The 22109-nt window shown below is 49.9% G+C and overlaps 1 protein-coding gene across 1 annotated transcript; it reads left to right on the top strand.

Annotated features, from left to right (window-relative positions):
- Window positions 1–28: 28 nt before the first annotated feature.
- RPS29 (ribosomal protein S29) lies at window positions 29–717 on the top strand. The gene is made up of 3 exons (XM_075150688.1): window positions 29–244; window positions 401–500; window positions 597–717. Exons 1-3 carry the CDS (start codon window positions 183–185, stop codon window positions 603–605), a joined length of 171 nt encoding a protein of 56 aa, XP_075006789.1. The 5' UTR covers window positions 29–182; the 3' UTR covers window positions 606–717.
- The last annotated feature ends 21392 nt before the right edge of the window (window positions 718–22109 follow it).

Below are 22109 nucleotides of genomic sequence, written 5' to 3'. Positions count from 1 at the left end.
CTGCCGCCTCTACTGCCGTCACACCGCTGACGTCACGCGGCGGAGGGGCGGGGGAGCAGCGTCGCTCTGCGCAGGCGCCGCCCTCACCCGCGCCGCGGTGCAGGCCGGGATGCGGGGCAGCGTTGATTAGCGCAGGCGCGGGCCGCCATCTTCCTCTCGCAGCCAGGCGCGCAGCAGGCAGCATGGGCCACCAGCAGCTCTACTGGAGCCACCCCAGGAAGTTCGGCCAGGGCTCCCGCTCCTGGTCAGTGCGCGCACCGGGGGCCGTCCGGGTGGCCGTTGTGCTCCCTGGGCTGCCACAGCTGCCTCACTCCATCCCTTCTCTCCCTCCCTTCTCTCCCCTCTGCCCCGCGCCGCCATTACCCGCCCTGACAGGCCTTGCTCTCTTCTCCCCTCACAGCCGCGTGTGCTCCAACCGCCACGGTCTCATCCGCAAGTACGGCCTGAACATGTGCCGGCAGTGTTTCCGCCAGTACGCCAAGGACATCGGCTTCATTAAGGTGAGCGCCGGCACCGGGGCTGGGCGGGAGGGCTGCAGTCAGGGGCGGGTGTGCCGTTTCCCACTGACGCCTCTGGCCTTTCTCGCTCTCTTGCAGCTGGACTGAGCGCCGGGAGGATGAGGCTGTCGCCAGAAGTTCCTGGGGCTTCCCTGGCCTCTGACACATCTACAGCATCTCGGTACAGCCCTGGTTAATAAATAGTCTCCCTGCCCCACTGGCATGTGTGTATTTGCCTTTTGTAAAGGTTCTAGTGGCTAGGGGGCTTCCAGTCCTTCACAGTGGTCCTCCCTGAGGGGTGGGTGCTGCACGGGGGACAGGCCTGAACGAGCCTGCCCTGGTGTCCTCAGCTTCCCCACACAAAACCTGGTGGTGTCAAGAGTGCTGATGCTTGTATGATGCCACTGAGCCTCCAGGTTTGCAAGCAAAGCAGTAGAATGGTCCACTTAAAGTGGCTGGTAGGTGAATGTCCGGGCAGTCTGCTGGAGCTGCCAGTAATGCTGGACTTGCTTGGGTTAGATGCTGGCAAGTTCTGCTCTTGCTGATGTAGAAAATGGTGATGTTACAACGTCTGTGGGGCACAGCTGTACCTCAAACTCTGTGCCCAAGCTTTCCTCGCTTTTTGGGAGGTCTGGAGCTTCAGGGTGGGGGAGGCTGTGGGGAAAGTCACACTTGATACCAAAACAGCATCCTGAGCCAGTGGCAGCCTTTGGACAGGCCAGATGTCTACCGGAGCCCTGGTGTGATGTGCTGTGCAGTCTGAACCTCCTTCCTCCCTCTGAACGAAAATGATTTAATACAGCTGGAGCCACACACCCCTTCCACATCATCTGGCCTTTTCCGAGGTTTCCAGCCACTTAGAGCTTCTGGTATGATAGGACTGAAGAGAGTTGGGCGAAGAAACACTTGTCAAGTGTGCCAAAGGCCTGGAGTTGGGCCTTATAGTTCCCTCTAGGGATGAAAAGCGTCAGGGTGCTGTCCTGCTGTTCAGGCTGGTTTTGGAGCCTCTCTGCTGAAGCTAGGCTGCTCTGTGTCAGGTTGCTGACTAGATGGATGCTTTGTGCCTGAAATGGCAAATGGGCTGATCCCTTCCAGCTGAGTGCTCTGCATTTAGTTTGGGAATCCCTAATAGCCTTTTTTTTTTTGTCCTACGGGTTATTTCATTGAACTGCACAAGACGGGGCGGTGAGGAGGGAGTGGAAGCAAACCCCGACGCTGGCCTGGTGGCTGGAGTATGCTGTGTGGTGGTGAAACCTCTCCTGGGGCAAAGAGACCACTGTACCTTCGTCCTTGCCCTCAGCGAGTACCTCACTGAACTGAAGCGTGGCCGTACCTTCCCGCAGGTTGGTACGGAGCTGCTTCTGCTTTCTGTGGTGATGGAAGCAGAGATCTAACGGATCCTGCGGGTATGAGCTCAGCACTGAGCTACCAGAGCAGGCGGGCATGCCTGACACCACAACTTTTGGCCTTCAGTGAGCTTTAATGTCAAACTTCCCACGAGGAACCTGTGGGGACGTGCGGCAGCTGAGCAGGGGTTTGGGGGGTGCTTACAGCAGAACCTGAAGGGCTGCGGGGGTAATGCTGCGGGTTGGCAGCGACAGCAGGGAGCTCACCGGGCTGCTTTTTCCCCAGCTGGCCGGATAAACTTGTGCTGAGCTGTGTGCTGCTGTGGTCAGTCAGCTGGCGACTGGCGTGGTTTAGGAATTGATCTGAAACTAATTTAATGTAACTTGGAAAAATATTTGCTAAGTAAACAAAACAAATGTGAGATCAAGCAGCTAGCTGGGTTAATACCTACATCTGGGGGAAATGTGTTACTGTCCTCCTAAGAGCTGCTGCCATGGCTTCGTTGCAAGGGGACTAAACCTGCAGCTAGCTACAGGGAAAGAACAGCTAATCCTGGGATACTAAATAAGATAAATTAATAGTTAAAGCCTGATACAAAAATTAAAAGGTAACTGTATGGGGCTGACTTCCTCGGAGGGTTTCCATCTTCCCTTTGCCTTGGGGCAGTAACATTAGACTGAACAGATTTCTGCAAGGGTTTCTACATTTCAATAACGCACTAGTTCTCAAAATGCTGTGCAGACCATCGTGCGTGAAAGTGCCGACCAGCTGTGGCGTGCCAGCACGGGAGGAGGACGATGAGCAAGCAGTTCCTTTTTGCTGCTCCTGCGACCTGTGTGGCGCACAGGGATGCAGATTTGGGGTCACTTGGGGAGCTCTGGCTGGTGCTGATCCAGGTTTGGTGCCGGACTGGAGAAGGGTCAGCTTTGTTGCAGCTGGAGGATGCTGTTGGGCCTGTCTCTCTTTGAATGGGACATGGTTAAATCCGTGGTTCCTGTCTGGAAAATCTTCAGTGGAAGGTGAGTGTAAAGGTGAGCTTCTACACTAAATAAATAAATAAAAAGATTTAGTTCCTCTGCTGATTGATTATTTTTTTTTTCCAATTTCTGCATACAGAGTTGAATCCTATGGGGTGCATTTGTTTGGCTTCAAATGCAAGAAATTTGAAAATTTTCTGAAATTTTCAGAAAAATCAGAAAATGCCTTTCTAACCAATTACTGAATTTCTTATGTTAGGGGGTTTCTTACTGGAGAAGAGTAAGTCTCTTGTTCTTAAGCATTATTTTAACCCATGCTATGGTCAGAAAGATTTGTTCTTTTTCGAGGAAGTGAATAAACTGATCAGCTTTGCTGCTGGCTGCAGCAGAGAATGGGGAGCTGTGGTGCAAGAGCCGGTTGCTCAGCAGCCGATGTGAATCGCCGTGAATGCTGCTGGGGAGCTGCAGAGGCGGAGGAGCTGGTAGCACTCGGTTAAGCTGTTGCTTGGGCTCTAGGGACAAGAATAACTGGGCAGAAACACGAAATGCAAGAAGTGGATGTGATGCCAGCTTTGTATTTGAGAGCTTTGAGCTCCTTACCCTCTGACGAGGAGGGTGTGATCTACACACTGCGGTACCCGCAGCACCCGCTGTGCCTCTGCCTGCGCGGGGGAGCGGTTGCAGGTGTGTTCATAACCTGGCTGTGTCCAGAGAAGCGAATTCCCGCTGTGCGCTGAGCCGTGCCGGCTGGGGCAGTGTCCTGGCTCCGGGGAGAAAGGAGATGGCTTGCCCCAAGGGTTTGTGTTAAAGATGGTAGGTCGCTGCGATTGCCAACACCTGAACCTGATAACCAGTCATGCCTCTTCTTACTATGAAAGATGCTTCTCATTTTTACTCCACAGTTTTCATACACCTCTTAATAACTGACCGTAGCGTAACATTTCAGTAAAACAGAAATCGGTGAAGATGCAAAATGGGAGGGGAGGGTCTTTGCAGTTCCCGCTGCTGGAGTCTGCACAGAGCTGTGTCCAACTTGCCTCCTGCTACCTATTCGAGGGGCGCAGTGGCACTTCCCGCTGGGAGACGTCTGTGTGGTTCCTGCCCCCACCGATGTGTTGGTGACAGGAGGATGCCCCGGTGCTGGGTACCAGCCTGAGAGCTTTGGAAAACAGCAGCAGCATCAGAATTATTTGGACACTCAGAGCTGCAAGAGCCATTCAAGTCGGGTAGGGAGCTGTGGATCTGTCCCTCCTTCCTGAGCAAAGCTCCTTTTCGATGGTGAAACGGCTTTGGGACACCTTCTTTCTCTGCCCGGAGAGAGTGCTGTTGCAGTGAATTGTGCTGCTCCAAAGCAGCTGAGGATCTGGTCCCGAGAGCTAAGTGCCAGAGCATCTGTGTTATCTACGTGATGGAAAACAATAACAATAAAAAAACCTCTGTACCAAATAGCTAGGGATAGCAATTGAAAAGCGGCTTCCTATTTGAAAACAAAGCTAAAATGTTTTTGAATTACTTTGTACACATTCAAATACCTGAATTGTCACCTTGTAATTTTGTAAACGCTTTAAATGTTCTTGCCTTTTTCCTATCCTATTGCTCCCATCTTTTAAGTCTAGTGGGAAGGTGGTGTAGTACAAACGGTAATGCCTTTTTACCTTATTGCTGCCTTAACTAGGTATTTATTGCCCAATATACAATGAAGACTAGGTGCCAAAACCTTGAATTTCCTGAGCTCATCGTGAAAATTGCATTTTGTTTCTTCCTAAAGCTGACGGTTACAGACTCCGAAGGTGCACAGATGTGAAGCTCAAACTTATTTGGAAGCAAAATGATTCACAAAGAGTTGCTGATTCCCCTAAAGAACAGGTAAAATCAAAATACTCTTCAAGGACTTTGCATTAATAGCAAACAACTAATACATGTTTTCCCGTAGGGAAATAACATTGCCTACTTGGAGCCAAGTAAAAGATAGTCATGCCTTAGCTTTCAAAGAGATGAACCTCTAATTGCTGAAATAGAGTTTATAGGGGATTTGGACTGTTGAAAAAACACTAAATTGTATTGGATTATGCACCAGATAAAATCTATGGTTGTCAGAGGCTCCAGGAGGAATTTGCAAGGCTTTGAGTAAAACACTGGCTTTTAAACTCATCCTTAGGCTAGAAAAATGAAGCTGTCTGACATGCTCAGATAGGAAAAAAGTGAAATAGCTTCGGGTAAGCTGTGGCAGCGTGGGTGCTGTGAAAGCCTGTACCTCGTGATGACCCTCCTGCATGCGGAGGTGGTCTTTGACTCGCTGAGATCTGGTTTATTGCAGCAGGCAGCTTGGGGGACCAGGCTGGGGGTGATCTTCAGGCTGTTTTCCTACTTGCAGCATCTCGAGGTGAGTGCCAGGCCCAGCAAGGTGGATCCCCGTCACCTGGATGAGGATCTGGCTCCTTGCCCTTCTGCAAGCTGCTCCTCTGCCACGGGCTTCAGTTCCCCAGCTGTGAAACTGGGGTAACGCTTTCTGCGCCGTGAGATGTGCCGAAGCAGGGACAGCAGCTTGTCCAGGTGTGTGGATATTCCCAATATTGACATTACTGAATTCCTGCAAGGAGCAAGCTCCGTCTGGGGCAGCTTGGAGGCTGCGCCAAGGTGCAGGCGATGCTCGGAGCGGCGTACGCTGACCTTAAAGCCGTTCGTCACTCCAGCCCCAAGCTGAGGGAAAGGGACCTGGGAGTTTTGTGAAGAAACAGGGTGTTTGGCCGTGGTTGCTTTGAGCAGGCGCAGGGTGGGAGCTGCTGCTCCAGATGCAGCTTTCTGAATGCCCCGGGCTCTCGTGTCTGCCAAAGGTGGCACGAGGGTCAACCAGGAGAGATGCAAGGGGTGTCTGGTCCAGGCGTGGGATGAGGTCCAGCTACTGCCCATGTGAAGGTGCTGTGGACGTGTTCCTCTCCGTGGTATGCGTGGGTCACCCCACGCCAGCTCTGCAGCTCACCGGTGACGGCACGTGGTGATGCTCAGCTGTAATGCCGGGCAGGCTTTCTCCAAAAGTGACTCTGGGCAGGGTCTTACCCAGACTCTCCCTCCACCAACCCACCCCGGGGTCTGTGCCGGGGAGGGGCTTGCGGCAGAGCACAGATTTCCAGCTCCAAGGGTGCGGGGGTTTCTGCTGTCCCCGGACACATGCGGCTTCAGCATGTAGGGCTGAGCGATGTGTGCAAGAAAACCCGGTGTAGCAGTCCGTGCCTGAGCGTAGAAGCTAGATGGCACAGTCCGCCCGTGGTTTTGTCGCTGTCGTGAGGGCTTGGGTGAGAAACAGTCCTGCAGCCTGGTGCTGCCTGGGCCGCTGCGGCCAGAAATAGGTGGCTTTTCTTGGTAAGCCGTAGCACGCAGGGAGTTTGTCCTGCGGGTGCCCTGTGCTTGCTTGCTTTCGAGAAATCTCTTGTGTTTTGGATCCTTGCTACTGCACCAGCGCTGGACGGCAGGATTGGGGCACAGTCCATGGCTCTGCCCCTCTCCCGGCTCCTGCTCGGGTCCTGTGTGACCGTGGTGGTGTCGCAGGTGTGACATCAGAACCGAAATTCCAGTTCTTGCCTTTCCTTTCCTTCTGGTTTTGTTGTTTTGGTGTGTTTTTTTTTTCCAGCTTTGCTGCCAGCCTCATGCTCTGGTCCTGCACATGCTGTCATTTTGGAGAGAAAGCTTAAAAACATACCCAAAACAGGAAAATGCTGGTTATCTCCGTTCAAGTCATCCCTGATTTTCTCCAGCTTAATGCTGAGTTCATCTGCTTCTTTACAAGATTGTGCAGAGCTATCCTCATCCGGGCCGACCCCACAAATACTCCTGGACTTGAGGGCATTTATTCATAAATATATTTTAGAAAAGTCTAACTCGCATCTATGTGTCACTTCACGTGGCTAAAAGCTATGCTGAGTGCTTGGGGGAGAGCATCGCTCCTGCGCCCCATCCAGCCGTAGCTCTGTAGCACCGAAGCCACAGCGGATTTTGGTAAAACACACCGATTTCTCACCCCTGATTTCTGCAGGTGGCCAACACCAAACCGCCTGGCTCCGCAGCGATGCTCACGTACCGCAGGCTCCCCGTTTACAATTTTGTTTGCTCCTTTGGCACAGTCCTCTGCTAAACCTGCCCCATCCCAGCGCCCAGATGAGCCCCCCCAGGCACAGGGTGCAGCACCCGCCGCGCTGCCCGTGCAGCCGCGCTTCTGCTCCGAGCCTTTAAGAACGTGGCGAGATGAACATCTAGAAAACCCCAGGCAGATGGAATTCGGCTGGCTGTGTGGTGAGTGCTTCTAAATAAAATATTTTCAAAGACTGGCATTAGGCATCAGTGGCTCTCTAATTCGCGCCGCTTGTTGAGAGTGTGTGTTCATCGCAGACAATGTTTATTTATGGCATGTAAAATCTATTTCAATCAAATAATTTCCATAACTGAATATTTATGCCAACATCCACTGAATGCTCCTTGACTAAACTGAAAACTATTTATTCAGTTATAAATGTTTACTTGCTTAGTGTTAAAACGGCTTTAAACAAACTTAAAAATCAAATTGATGTCTTCCCCGTTAGCGGGATTTCCACTGTATTCTAGACATCAGCTTGCTGAGCAATGTATAATATTTTATTATAATTTCAGCTCAAATAACCTCTGTGTATTTCTACCCTCTAATGGCACTGGCGCTCAGAGCGCTGACTAGACTTGCAACAGAGCTGCTGCCGTTCAATATCTTGGTCTTACGAGGCCAGATCAGTTAGAATAGCACTTTATTGCACCAAATGCTCAGCGTTAAGCCTTAAATAATATTGTGCTGAGTAAACTCCAGGTTGCTGCCTTGTTGATAGTGGAGTCCAGGAGACTCTCGTAATTAGGATGAGTCTGGAAGCGTGAGAGTTTGGCAAATATATTTACGCCCCGAGCGAGCACGTTGTATTTGCAGCTTGTGAAGCAGATGGTTTTATACGCCTTGAAGGGAAACCTGCCCGTTTTCCATGCGTGCTTCCCATGGGACGGGCAGCACCGGGGTCGGTAGGTGAGCCGCACTGTGCCATTAATCCCGCGGTGGCTGAAAACCTCCCAGAGGCAGAGCATCGCCCCGCACTCGCCTGTGTGCGTTAGCGTCCCTTCCCGTGATTTTCCAGGTGAGCTATTGCCAGGCTGTGAAGCCCTGGTTGGGACCTGCTGGGGCTGTTTTGGGATATGCACCATGTTGCTTCTTGCTTTTTTGAGCAGCAGGGGAGGTAGGTGGCAGCGGCAGGGATAGAAATCAGGTCTGCTGCATTTGCAGAGGAGTTGCATCCAGCTCAGGTCTGCGATTTTGGGGAAAAAACAAACCAACAAAAAACAACGGGGGAAAAAAAAAAAGCTTTAAGGGGTGCAGAAAGGGGAGCTGAAATACTGAGGGCTGCAGGGGTGAGCACCTGGGCTCTGTCATGGGGAAAAATAACTTGGGCCACTTCGCCACCGTGATGAGGGGTCCTGCGGGGACAGGGGACAGAGCGGTGCTGGCTCAGCCCGGTGCGCAGCCGGAGCTGTGTCCCCCCGGGATGGAGGCAGCGGCCACGTTGGGCCATCAGCCACTGCTGCCTGTCCCCCCCCAGCCAGCGGTGCCCAGGACACGGCCACCGCGGGCTGGTGACAGGCTCTGCACAGAGAGGGGTTGAAAGCCGAATGCCCATACCCATGTTGTTGAGCAGGACCGAGCGATTTAATTACTTGTAGGATACAGAATGAGTTATTCCTTATCTTGCATCACTTGAGAGGCTGAAGCTGCCCGTCCTCTCCCTCTGTGCAGCTTCAGCTGCCCGGCTTTATCCCACAGCCGTGTCAAGTCGCTGCCTTTGCAGCCTGTGGATTTTTATCATTTTCTCCCGGCGCCAGATCGAAAGAGGCTTGTTGGGCGGTGGTGGTGGCTTAAAGTTAATATTTCATCAGAGTAAAGGCACGTGGGAGCGAGGGGCAATCTTTGCTGCACTGAAAGCTGGTGCTTGCTTGAATAAAACAACTCCAAAACCACTGGTGTGATGCTTCCCCCAAGCCCTCTGCCAGGAGGGGCTCGTAGGTGAGCTCTGCAAGGGGAAATCGGTCCCAAAGCCGGGGATTTCTTGGATGCAATGTGACAAAGAGCGTAGCTGAAGTCCTGCCTCCGGTTAAAGCTTCACGCTTTGCAGCGGGGGCTTTGCTTATTCAGCACGGTCTCCTTGCCGTGCTCTTCTCCGTCCTCCTCCTCCCGTGCCTGCAGTCTCTCTGCAGAATTGGGATTTCGTACAGAAAATGTGAGAATTTTAACTAGGATTTCACATATGCTGTAGAAATCCCCTCCTAACCAAACACCTGGGATCCTAATGTGTCTGCAGTGCCTTCTGATGGCTTAATTACTTTTTGCTTCTCCATGAAATCCCCTGCAATGATGGGAAAAACGTTACCTTGCTCAGAACAGCAGGTGAAAGCCAGCAGCCAGCCCCTGCCAGGGGGCTTAGCTTTGCTCAGGACCACTTTTTGTTTAGCTGATTTTCTTGAAGATCTCGGAACACAGATATATACCTTTTTGTGTGCGTGCAGGCATTGTTTATCACCGCTTTGGTTGCGTATACCCTGGGTAAGCACTATACAAACCCTGGCAAATAGATGGTCTGTGGGTTAGAAGAGCAGAAAATCCTCTGGAGTTATGCCCTGAGTTTATGGCATCTTGTCTGCAACACCGGTGTGCTCACACGAGCCGTAAAACTCGGTTATGTTTCCCCTGCTCTTTCCCAGGCTTTGATGGAAGGTGCCGCGGCGGCCGGTGGCACAAAATCGATGCCTGGCTCGGTTCTCCCAGGTGCTCGTCCCGGCACGTGGCAGGGCTGCGGCCGGGGGCTCGGGGCTGTGCCGGGCTCGCGGGACAAAGTGGGTTCCACAAGTCTGGATATTCTCAGGCAAAAAATTTCCAGGTCCCACTGTGCATCACTCATAGAGCTCACGATGAATTTTGTAGGGATGTGGGACATTTCCACATTTTTTGGGAGTGTTTGGGTTGGACATGGATGATCACGAGCGGATGCTGACGTTCCCCTACGCGATGCATGTTATGGCTAATCAATGTTTCCTCTGATACAAGCAGATTTAGTAGCAGGAAGGGAGATGGCGTTTTAGGATCACTCACATCCAGAAATGCGTCCCTCCCCTTTTAGCTGGTGGTCGGGTTTGAAGCCCACCTTGGATGATTAGTGCAAACACACGGTTGAAGATTTGGCTTCCACTTACAACGATTAATTCTCCCTCTGCAGTGAGGCAGCGCTTGCTGAGACACCAGCTAAAACGGAGCGGTGAGGGGCACGTTAAATGGTGATCAGTAAGCGTAAAGCCATATTCAGCAGCAGTGATAAATGCACTAAAGCACGTTATTATTAGCTGAGAGCTGAATGGGGAGTTTTTTAATATATATGTTAGCACGCCGCAGGCAGGACTTCCCAGGGGAGAAGCGAGGGGTTGCTGTTGCTGGAGGGGATGGAGAGCGGGGTGAGGTGCTGCACCCATCGGTGACTGAACCGATCCCGAATGGACCTTTTCTCATCCAGCGCTTGCAGGGTCTGGGCCCTGCACGATGGCCGTGCTTCCTTCTGCCACGAACACCAATTACAGGAGTTAATGAAGAGAGGGGAGTTGGTCATCGCTTGCTTTTATTCCCCAAATGTCAGAGCTCCTGAAGCATATTCTGGCATTTAAAACAAATGACTGCAGAGAAGTCTTATCGGCACAGGGTTTTATGTGGCTCACAAAGTCCCATCTGCGCCGCCGAGCAGCTGGTCCCGTGTGTCCCTTCTGCTGTTTTAAGCAGACTTGGGATGTGGGATCCTCGTGGGGATGGTGCAAAAATGGACCATTACTCTTCCGAACCTTAAGGCACTTTGTTGGGTCGCTTGTCCCTGGCAAGAGGCTCAGACTTTGTTCTCAGATGATGGTTAAACCCTTTGTATTTCTCCGAAACCAGACTGAAATGTGGCTGTCAGGTGGGTTTGCGATGTTTTTCCCTCTGGCTGTGCCTTTTGCCGTCCCTGTGCTGGAAAGACTTTCCCTCCCTGGAGGACAACTGGAAGATGCAATGGTTTTGCTGGTGCTTTGGGTCTTTTCCTACCTGCAGACACCCGCTCCAGCATCGCGGTCCAGGTGCTCCAGGGAAACCTCCCATCCCAGTTTGCCTTTGGGTCCCTCTGGGGCACGTTGCATTTCACTGGCCCCCAGCACAGCTGCTGCAGCCGGGCTATAAACCGGATTGCTGGATGGATATGGGCTTAAAAACTGAAATCAGCACTTTGCTCTGTCTCCCCAACCCCCTTGGGATATTTTGGGGCCAGCCCCAGTCTTCAGCTGAGGTCCTCCACCCATCCACGCCGGCCCCAGAACTTGGCCATGGTCCCAGCTGCACCCTCACCAGCCCTGACGTGTCTTTGCAATTTGATATTTATACCTTTGATCGTTATATCTTTGCAACCAAAGGAAAAGGATATTTAAAGTGAGCAGTCTTGTTTGCAGAGAGGCTGTCCCAAAAGTACCAGGGGTGAAAGGGATGGAGCAATGCCCCCCTCCCTGGAGGGCTGACTAGGGCTGTGGATGTCTGTCTGCAACACAAAAAAATTACCTTTTCTGGCTTCAAAACTGATCAAAGTGTTTGCTGAAAACTCAGTTTCTGGGGTAAGGAATGGAGAACTGACAAATAACCCATGAATCTTTTATTACAGAGCAGCACTGTTTTATCTTATCCCTGCCAGTGCCATATTTCAAAATATATATCAAAAAGATGATGTGTTTCTCCCACTTGCAGAATTCCGCCTTAAAGGGTGGCCCCTCTCCTTCTGGGGGACTGTGTCCCCGAAAGCCCCGCAGAACACTTTTGTAGCGTGGCTGCACTGGGGGTTTCCCATTTACTTTCCCCCTTTACCAGTGACAGTGCCCTGGATTGCACTGTGAAGACCAGACCCCCCAAACTTGACAGAAAAGGGAATAAAAGACAGAAAATTAAAAGGAAACATTATTTCTTTAGTGTTTTTCTCCCAGAGGGCTTAGTGTAATGGGAAGGGCTTTGAGCATCAAGAAGGCATAAAATGGGCTGGTCTGGGGCTCTGAAATGGGACCTTGAGCTGCGACACATGGCTTTTGAGGACCCAAACTGGCTGGTGTCTAAAGCTGAGACATCTTTTTTATATATAGGTATGTGAGTACATGCATGTGTGTATTTTTCCTCCGCCTCTCCTCTAGGCAGGTGCTCAGGACGTGACGACAGGCAAAATCTCTGGGTGACGGGGGCTGGGGTGAGCAGCGAAGCGTTTGCTCCCAGCCTCTTCGGCATGGATAGAGCTGTTCAAAAGTGTACTGTCCACAGGAGGTAACTTTTAATTACTTTAAAATAAACACATATTTCTGGCTTTTTTTTTCGGTGAGTGGATTTCTTCTCTGCAGAGGGATGAAGCAAACCCAGTAAATAACGCTCTGCGGCGGCGGTAGCTGGATGGCTGCAACTGGAAAGGTCTCGGCGTGTCTGGAGGGAATGGAATAGATTGATTTATGATTTTAACAAGCATGGCTGGGTAGGGAATCATGCCTATGTGGTTTTAAAGTCATGAAGAGATATTAATCAAAATTAAGGCTGCTCTAAGAAGGTATCTGGGCCAGTGGTCTGGTTCCTGGCTAATTGATTACACAACTAAAGCATAGTTGTCCCTACAGAAGCAGTCAAAAGACAGCTTGGATGGGTGGTCTCAGGGTTTAATACCAGATGGGGAAGCAGAGGGTTGGAACAAAGGGCGTAATGAGGAATAATAGGAATCGGTTAGAGGGACTGCGCACTTGTCCCCATTGATTAAGCTGCATGTGAAGGGAGAAAATGATTAATAGAAACACGTAAATGAGAAGCAGCAGTGACATTTCTAGAGCTGCAGCCTGAAATCACACGCTGCCAAAGGTCGCAGCCGCCTGAGCAAGGCAGTGAACATCAGCACCAAAAAAGCCGTGGTTTTGGGGCAAAAGCCTGTCCGCGTGCCTCCAGGACCAGCCCAGACAGGGCTGAGCGCGTTAAAAGCCGCGTTGGCAGTCGTGCCATCCCACCAGGCTGTTTCCTCACCTTATTCCTGCGTTAATTGTCATTCTGATGGAAAATGCCTTAACATGGCTGTGCGTGGTGGTGGGGCTGCCTCCCACCTGGCTGATGCTCTCCCAGGAGTTTTCCAAACCCCGCTTTCTGCTTGTCTGCACAAGGCGGTTGTGTTGTAGGGTGAAGATCAGGCTCAAAACTTTTTCTTTTAGGGGAACATTGCATCTGCACCCCTCTGCCTTGCCAGGATGCGTGCCGTGCTTTGCCCAGTGTGGTTTGACATTGCATTGCCCTTGGTCTTCACGACACAAGGTATCTCTGAACGTTTCCCTGTGGTCTGGGAGGTACACGCACAAAGCAGCGAAGCCAAATTAACCTCCTTCCATGGCCTGAACTCTTGCAATGGTCCAAATACGCCGGGAGGTGTTATTGCAAATCTCCACATCTTTTGGACCCACTGGAAGGAGATGGGTATGGATTAGTTGAGCTCCTTGTAAGGCTTCCCAGTGAAGCCTCCAAATTTCTCCAGGCACGCTCAGGCATTAACAGTTTCCGTTGCCTCAGGCTTGGAAAAGTCATTTTGGTGATCTCACATGATTAGCTGCGGAGATCTGGGGATTTAAGAAGTTTCCAAAAGGTATATAGACTTGAGTGCTCGCCCAAACCAAGCAAAACCCCTGGTAGTAAAATTTATTTGCACTTCATATTTAATATGATGGCTACCCAGGACTCTAGGCTCCTGCACATAATAAGTTTTACAATTAAATTAAATCTTAGCTGCACTGAAGCCACGTTTCCTACTGGGAATTTGGCCAGCCACCCATGCCCTTCCTCAAGGGCCCCCAAACACAGTGCCTGCAGCCGGATCCAAGGACTTTGGTGGCCTTTCTTTGGGGTGCTGTGCTGGCAGCTGTTGCAAGGCTCCTCCTGCCCAAATCTGACCCTGCATCCTGTGTAAAAGTCCCTCAGATGCAGGCTCTGAGAGCAAGATGCTCCTGTCTTGCAAGAACTCTTGCCCTAGACTCTGCTCCCATCGGGTTTTTGCAGTGATATCAGCTGAATGGTGGACATTTCTTTGAATCTATGGGATGAACGGACAGTCCTCAGAAACAGGAGTTGAAGGACAGCTGGAAATGCTCGCTTTCTGCCATTTCTGACAATGTCACATGTGCAAGGCGATATGGATGGTCCCTGAGGTAGGTCATCACTGCTTTTGCACGTGCAAGATAAGGAACCGTGAGAACAAGTGAAAACCTGGGTGCTTAAACACCAGCTTGATGGGACTTGCTGCTTTGCAGGCGCTGAGCTCCTGCAGGTACATTTGCAGCTTCCCTGGTTGTTTGCAATGGTTTTATTCCTCATACAGCACCTTGTAGAGTCATCTGTGCCTGATCCCTCCCAGCTGTAAACAGGACAAAATCTATCAGTGATTTATCCTGCCTTTTCCTATTTTGGACCTCACCCTACTGCATACAGAGACACGGCTCTGTTCGGTGGGTCTGCTGATTTTGCCTCTCAAAAGCAGTGTTCGCACTGACTTTGAAATGATCTCCCCCCTTTTCTCTTCCTCTTCAATCACAGCTCAGGCATAACTCAATGAGATCAATAGTTACGGTCATGAAAATGAGAGAAGGATGGAGCCGCTGTGTGCATTACAGAGAGAAATGCTGCATTTGCTCTATTTCCTGCAGCTCAGCTTCCAGCCCAGGTGTCCATCTTCCCAAAGAGATAATGCCGCGTACTTCAGCCTTTCTCTGCAAGAAAGCTGCTCTGACGCCGGTTCCATCAAAGCCGATAGCAGTCTGATCTGGTAAATTTATCAGTCCCCAAACGAGCCACAGCGCCCATCCTTTCTTCTCTATCTGTTGGATAATGCAGAAGACCAGGAACGCTCCAGCAGCACCCTCCCCTGAACAAACCCTCCTGCCAGACCCCCATCCTCTGTCTGCCTTTAGCTCCCGATGACGGGGCAATCTCACGGTGCCGTGCGCGGGAGGAGCAGCTCTCCGGCTGTAACCAGCGCCTGCTGCTCCCCAGGCGGGGCGGTGGATCGGTGGCATACAGCCTTCTGCACACCGTGAAATTCAGCCCCGAGCCAGAGCTGGAGCTGCAGCCAGAGTACATAAATCTGCAAAACACTTCATCGGCTGGCGTCTCGTACCAGGTTCTCAAGCTGTCTCTCCCCACGGAGGATGATCTTACCTGTAGAAACATCCAGCTCAGCAGGTGGCTAATTACCACCATCAAAACTTTATATGCAGTTTGCTCAGGGGTAAGTTCTTGTCAGGGCATGAGAAATACAGTTGTGAAATAAAACTCATTTTAAAGCATCCATAACTTTTCTGAGCAAAGGCACAAGAGGGAGATAGGAATCGTTTAGGAGCCAAGAGCGGGATGGATGGTGACCACCTCAGGTCACCCAAGAGCGACGCAGCCAGGATGCGCTGGAGTGGGCCACCGCTTGCTGCAGTCCCATCAATCTGCTTGGTGCAGAGTACCAAATGCCAAGAGATGATCAGGTACCTGAGCGTGGGAGCTGGTTTGATACCTGCAGCCCCTCATTCTCATGCTCTCCTTGCTGCCGAAGGAGTTGCCTCCTTGCTCCCGAAGGAGTTACCCACCTGCCAAAGGTCCCGGAGTAATTCTCCTTGTTAGAATAAATTATGAGGATCACAGCCAGCTGCTCAGCTAATGCTAAAATCACAGGGAGAGGAGACTGGCCACTTTGGTCCTCACTGACCTTGAAAACCAAGCTGGCGAATGCAGCCTTTCATTTCTTATTGCTCTCCAGGATTAGTGGGATGAGGTCAGCCTGTAACACTAATTCACTTTGCTCTTAACTCATTTCATTACATTACAGGAGAGCATCGCACTCGGCAAGTGTAATCTTCAATGCTATTCTCCTCTTGTCTTTGCTTTTGTCATAAATTAAATAAGCTACTGTCATTTTCCAACCATAAAGATTGATTTTTTTTTTTGAACTATACTGAGGCAAGCGATGATAATTTATACATCTTAAAGTTGTCCGCGTAGTTGTCTCTCTAGCTGGTTGTTTTGTTGGACCTTGAGCTGGCTGCTTTTTCCTTTTCCCATGCTCTCAGGTGAAAGGCTCTTGGAGAAGAGATGTTAAGTCTCCATATCTCCTGCTGTGAGAAGCACACACAGACCTGAGATGGACACTCGGCTCCTGTGAATACCAAAACGAGCGCTCGCATGCACTGTCCCTTCCAGGAAGATGTCAAGGCTTGCTCGTCTGTGATGCTGGTGTGTGTCTCTGTTGGCTGCATGGTTGGGCTGTCTCATCCCTGTCGTGAGCAAAGAGGACACAACATAGCTCATTGCCCCAAATGCAGTGTCCAAAATAATCCAAGCTGAGCAGGAGCCATCTTCCAAACTAAATGTTGAAGTTGGACATGTGTGACACACAGATTCCCTGGCGGTATTTGAAGCATGATAATAATCCAAAAGGACGTGCCTCGGATTGAAAGCCTGGCTGTTGGTTTCAAAATTGAGCTCTTCCATGAAGGTGGTATTGAAAGCTGTTCTTGGTTGTGAGTGACGGGCTCCGGGATCCATCTGTCCTCTGAGGTACCGCTGCTTTCGGCTGCTGCCAGGACAAATGTGTCTGAGAGGGTTTACTGCTCAAACTCCTTGAGCAGACAGTGGTGCCTCCTAAAGCAGACTGAGGTGACCCCAGTGCGGTGATCTTTTGGCCAAGGTAACTAGCACTGTGCTAGAGCGGTGGCCATGAGCTCACATTGCTGATCACCTATGACAATTCACATGCCGTTAAGGTTTTGTCTTCTTGCTGAATGAGCAGTAGCTTCAGTTCTCTTCTTATCACGTTATACATGATCCATATAGCTGATGGACATGTGCTGGTTCAGGAGTTGCTCTGTCTCAGCGTGTTGGGGAAGCATAATTAACAGACCATCTCATGTCCAGTGGGTGCAAACCCCCATCTGGCAGGATGTCAGCTGAGAAATACAGGAACTGCAAGTGATTAGAAACTGGAATTTTTTATTTTCCTAGGTGTAATAGAAGGTGGAATAAGTGATTGGAAAAGTGGAACTTCTAGACTTGGCCTAGCTGAAAGCCAGGAGTGAGTTGGCTTAATGACGATGAAAAGCCAATTGGCTGAAAGTCACTGTGGAATGAAAGAAAGAAGAGCCCAGAATAAAAATGATGTATTTCCAGGAGACAAAGCAGAGTGGCCGTGGGGAATGGCAGGTGGGACTTTCTGGGAAGGTGCTAAGGAGTATGGGCAACTCCTCAAAGAAACTTCATTGGTCTTAGTCAAAAAAGAGGCATATATGAAGTAGACAATAAGCCCGATTACTAAAAATCAGCAGAAAAGAATGTTGAAAACAAATGGTGACAAAATTTGAAAAGCTGAAACACAAACCAAGGGACACCAGGGGATGTGGGCACTGGGTGCACTGGAAGCAACATAGGTTGAGGATGGCCCCACCATGCTGGCATCAGCCTGGGAGGTGCAGGGAAACCAGATTGGAAAACTAATGTGGAACTAAACTATCTAAAAAAATGGTCTGAGAAAACCAGAATGGCCATCAGTGAGGGAAGCCCCCGGTTTTACCGTCCAGCGGGAGCAATCAGCAGCAGAAATGCAGGGTGGGGAAGGGCCAGGGAGCAGAGCTGGGGAAGAGGGCTGGGGGTGAGTCCCCTAACGGGTGTGGGTCACCTGTGCCAGGCTCCTCCAGGAAGGAAGAAAAAGAAAGGAAGGAAGAAAAAGAAAGGAAGGAAGAAAGAAAGGAAAAGAAAGAAAAAGAAAGGAAGAAAAAGAAAGGAAGAGAAAGGAAGGAAGAGGAAGAAAGAAAAAGAAAAAAAAGAAAGGAAGAAAAAGAAAGGAAAGAAGAAAAAGAAAGGAAGGAAGAAAAAGAAAGGAAAGAAGAAAAAGAAAGGAAGGAAGAAAAAGAAAGGAAGGAAGAAAAAGAAAGGAAGGAAGAAAAAGAAAGGAAAGAAGAAAAAGAAAGGAAGGAAGAAAAAGAAAGGAAGGAAGAAAAAGAAAGGAAAGAAGAAAAAGAAAGGAAGGAAGAAAAAGAAAGGAAGGAAGAAAAAGAAAGGAAGGAAGAAAAAGAAAGGAAAGAAGAAAAAGAAAGGAAGGAAGAAAAAGAAAGGAAAGAAGAAAAAGAAAGGAAGGAAGAAAAAGAAAGGAAGGAAGAAAAAGAAAGGAAAGAAGATAAAGAAAGGAAAGATGATAAAGAAAGGAAAGATGATAAAGAAAGGAAGGAAGAAAAAGAAAAGAAGGAAGAAAAAGAAAGGAAGGAAGAAAAAGGAAGGAAGAAAGAAAAAGGAAGGAAGAGAAAGAAAGGAAGAAAAAGAAAGAAAGGAAGGAAGGAGCGCCTGGGGTAGATGGTCAGGGAGACTGACCTCTTCGTCATAGAAGGTTTTTAAGTCAGGTCAGACGAGGATCTCATGGGAATGACTCGATGAAGTTGATTGTGGCCGGGGAAGTGGATGAGCTCAGTAACTTCTCGATCACCTTCAGCCCTATGGATCTCTCTAGTTTTTTTCGACATTTATAGCATAACGCTGTTCACAAGGCTGAAATCCCCTACCCCCTGCAACCCAATTCATTTCCCAACAATGCTTTAAAGCGTCGCGTTAAGGCATCGTAAAGACGCGCTTTTAGAAACAATTATTTGATCGCTCCGCCAATGCCTCGTTGCAGCCGTCCTGATGAACGATGAAACTTTATGGTGTTTAGAGATGTAATACGTGGTACCGGCAGCCGCCATCGCCGGGCTGGGAGACGGAAAAAGCACATCAGCGTCTTGGCGCGAGTCTTCTTGTCACGAAGCCTCTCCTCCGATTTGGGGAGTGCAAATTGCATTTTAACAGATATAACCTACAGAAAAAATATTATCAACAAAGGGAAAGAAGATTAACTGCTTGCCTGGAGGCAACGTTTGAAGATTTTACAGATACGGCTGTACCTGCTACAGCCGGCACTTCAGTTACAGCGGGTACAGCAGGGAGATGCGGCTCATGATATACCAAATAAATCGGCACCATTTTTCATTATACCTCGGTGGTAATGCTCTTTTTTTAAGGTGGTCCATCTGTGAGCTGGATGCTTCTGGAACCAAAGCTGTTTTCAGTGCTCACCGAGGACTCGTTTACCTCTATTTTTGTTCAAAGTTCCTTGGCAGAGGGAAAATCTCGCCTTTCCTTCACAGCTGATGTATTGGGGCTGCTTCCAAGTGTGGCTGTGAGCTGGCATTAAACTCGCCATGGTTTGGGGTTGGCTTTGGATCCGAACCCTCAAAATTAGGAAGTGGGTGCTGTATTTCATGTGGATATGCTTTTGGCTGGTTTAGCTATCAGCCATCAGAGACCAGGAGGGGCTTTGCCAGTGACCATGCCTTTCTTTTCAACTGGTTCAGGACAGGAATAATTTTATTTTCCAGGGCAAATGGTGTAAAAGTGTGAATGTCAGCGCAGAGTTTTGGCCGGTGGATTAAAGCTACGTGGGGTCTATGCTGGTTCTGCAAGCCCAATGATTTCCATGCAAAACCAAAAAGAACTATTCACGTGAAAATTCATAAGCTCAAAACCACAAGCTCATGGCAAACAGGCACACACGGGTTCATGGTGCTCTTGGGTGTTTTAGCCTCATTTGAGATGGTCGCCCACGAAATGTGTGTGCAGGGCAGCGTGCGTGCATGGGACGGCACTTTGGGGTGCCTCCCTCTCCTCCCAGGAGGACAGACATTTGCTCTCTCTTTAGTAGGTCGGACCGTGTTTTCTAGCTTGGATTCCTAAGAAAATGAAACAAATGAAATTGCTGACTTTTTACTTAATTCTCTAACTTGCTGGCTGTTTCCTACTCTATTTGACAGAAGAGCGGAGCTCATCAGCGGTATTAAATTTCCACATTTTATGAGGACAGCTGGCTGAGCAGAGGAGAGAGACCTTTTAATAACACTCCTCTGCGGCAAAGGATGAAGTGTGTGCAAAGCCCTTATTAGATAGAGAAACTGCACAGAAGAGCAACAGGCACCACAGAGAAAATATTAGTTTTTTTAACGTTTTGCAACTCAAAGCCATGCAAGGGATGAGCTCAGCCAATGCTGACAAAAAAATGGCAGCAATCAAATGGGGAAACTTCTCCTCCTCGAGGCTTTTTGGGGACGGACGCCTCCGGCAGGGTCCCGGTGCTCTCCCATGCTCATGTCTGCAGGGATCAGCCCTGGGATTAGTGGAAACCTGGTTGTTTGTCTTCAGGAGTTATTGGGGATAAACAGCCTGGTAGGGTCTCCTCCACGTTTTGTGCATCGCTGTCGATTAACAGAGCCCTTTGCTCTCCGCAGAGCCTGGGATGCTCCATTTCATCCATCTTCTATATCTAAAAGCCCAGTTATTACAGATATCCTGCTAGGACGTGGCTTGCAAGATTTGTACGTGGCCCATTGTAGCTTCAGCAGCCGCTCTGGGCAAGAGTGGGAACAGCAATACATCACTTCAATGAACCTAGCCCGCGTCCCCAGCGTGAGAGCAGTTTTAATCTTGACTTTGTCTTCTTGTGCTTTGCTGTAGTTAGAGCCGGCTGCTTTTTTGTCATTATTTTGCTATTTTCTTGGAGGGCAGCCATTTCATCTAAATGCCGGCTAGGTGCTGCCGGCGAAGGAATATCCAACAATTTGCTTTTAAATAGCTCGCTCTTAAAAGTTAGTGGTCAGCAGACAGGTGGGGATGATTGTTGCGGTTATTCAGCGCTGGTTTCCACGCTTCGACGCCGGCGTTTGAAGGGGTCTAATTCAACTACCACTGCAGAAAGAGAGTTTCTTACTTTATTTCTCTCTTTCTTTTAAAGCCCCCTTCTCCCCCATTCATGAACTTCCCCACAAGCGCTTGTTATGTTTCCAGCAGGAGCCCTACAATGCCGTATGCGCTGGAAGATGGAGTCTGGGCAGCTATTTAAGCTAGTTAATGTAAAACTGCTTTTTACAGCCTCCTGAAAGAGTTACGCTGGGATAGAAACTCACGGGAAGTACGAGGTGGTGGGAGAGCAGGGAAAGGCACCTTGGGAGCATCCCGCTGGAGGCGGCCTTAGGACAGAAGGAACAAGAATGGGATCTGAAAGAAAAATGGTAATTTTTGTATGTTACTAGGTCTGAGAGTTGATTATTTCTCATTTTCTGCTTGGCAGTTTGGAAATCTCCCGAGCTGTGCTTGAAGCTGGTACCAGGGAGCACAAAGCCAGCCCAAAGCAGCGCTGTGCTGGGAGCGGGGGGGGTGGTTTAATAGCTCCAGGCTACTAAAACCATGGGAAACCTGGCATCAACCGGCACGTTACAGCGTCCCCGGGAGAGGGTCCCTCCAGCAAACGCGAGCCGTGTGGTGCCAGCCTGGGCACAGCTCCCCGGGCTGGAGCTGGGGGGCACAGGGATGCAGCGAGCGATGCAGAACCCCCCAGTTCAAAATCCACATCACAGAGCCGTTCTCCTGTCCTGCACTGGATGAATCGGACCTGGAGGATGGATTTTGGCAGAAGGGGTTTCGGCACGTCCGATGGCACTATCGTAGTGTTACGCTGGGTGACATGATGCTGGCAAAGGGGACTACAAGCTCCAGAAGAAATAAGGAAAATGGGGGTATTTAAGAATGCTAAATCCTTGAGTTTGTCACCCTCTTGTCCCGCTCCCAGGGAAGCGGGGGAGTGCCGGCATCGGGGAGGGCTGCGGCTGCAACCCTGCGCTGATGTAGAAGATTTTTTCATCTTGGAAAGCCAGCTTGTTCAATGCAAACCACAACAACGCAACAGAATTAGCGGCTTAGCCCCGGGCGATTGACGGATTGACAAACCGGCCTTTTATGTCCACAGCTTGTTTTGAAAGGAATATTAAAGCTGCGACATCCATAAAACACCGGGTCTGCAGCTGCGGAAGGAGTCAGAGTGGGAGCGACTGTGATTTTATTTCTTCCCAAGAGCCGCTCATGGAGGGAGACAAAAAAAATGATGCTCCATCAACTCCATCTTCCCACGGACAGATGAAAACTGCCCCGACCCAGCCTGCAATTTTTGGGGGAGAAAACCCAGACGGGTCCTGGTGTGGCTTCCCAGGGAGCTCCTACAGCCCCATCGGAAATGCGATGTGCAGAAAAGACACCAAATCTGCTCCGATAAAGGGTATTTCTAAGAGCAGGAGTGTTGATGGGGGCTAAGGAAACAGCATCCCGCATCCCAGGTGG

Source organism: Calonectris borealis, chromosome 5 (assembly GCF_964195595.1).
Source record: "Calonectris borealis chromosome 5, bCalBor7.hap1.2, whole genome shotgun sequence".
NCBI classification, from domain to species: domain Eukaryota; kingdom Metazoa; phylum Chordata; class Aves; order Procellariiformes; family Procellariidae; genus Calonectris; species Calonectris borealis.
The sequence above is the reverse complement of the archived record's forward strand: the minus strand, read 5'-3'. Positions and strand labels throughout refer to the sequence as shown.

Excerpts from the sequence above, each read along its gene's own strand:
- RPS29 (XM_075150688.1), top strand. The coding sequence starts at position 183 with ATGGGCCACCAGCAGCTCTACTGGAGCCACCCCAGGAAGTTCGGCCAG. Across the intron at positions 245-400 it reads GGCCAGGGCTCCCGCTCCTG|CCGCGTGTGCTCCAACCGCC; the intron begins GTCAGTGCGCGC and ends CTCCCCTCACAG.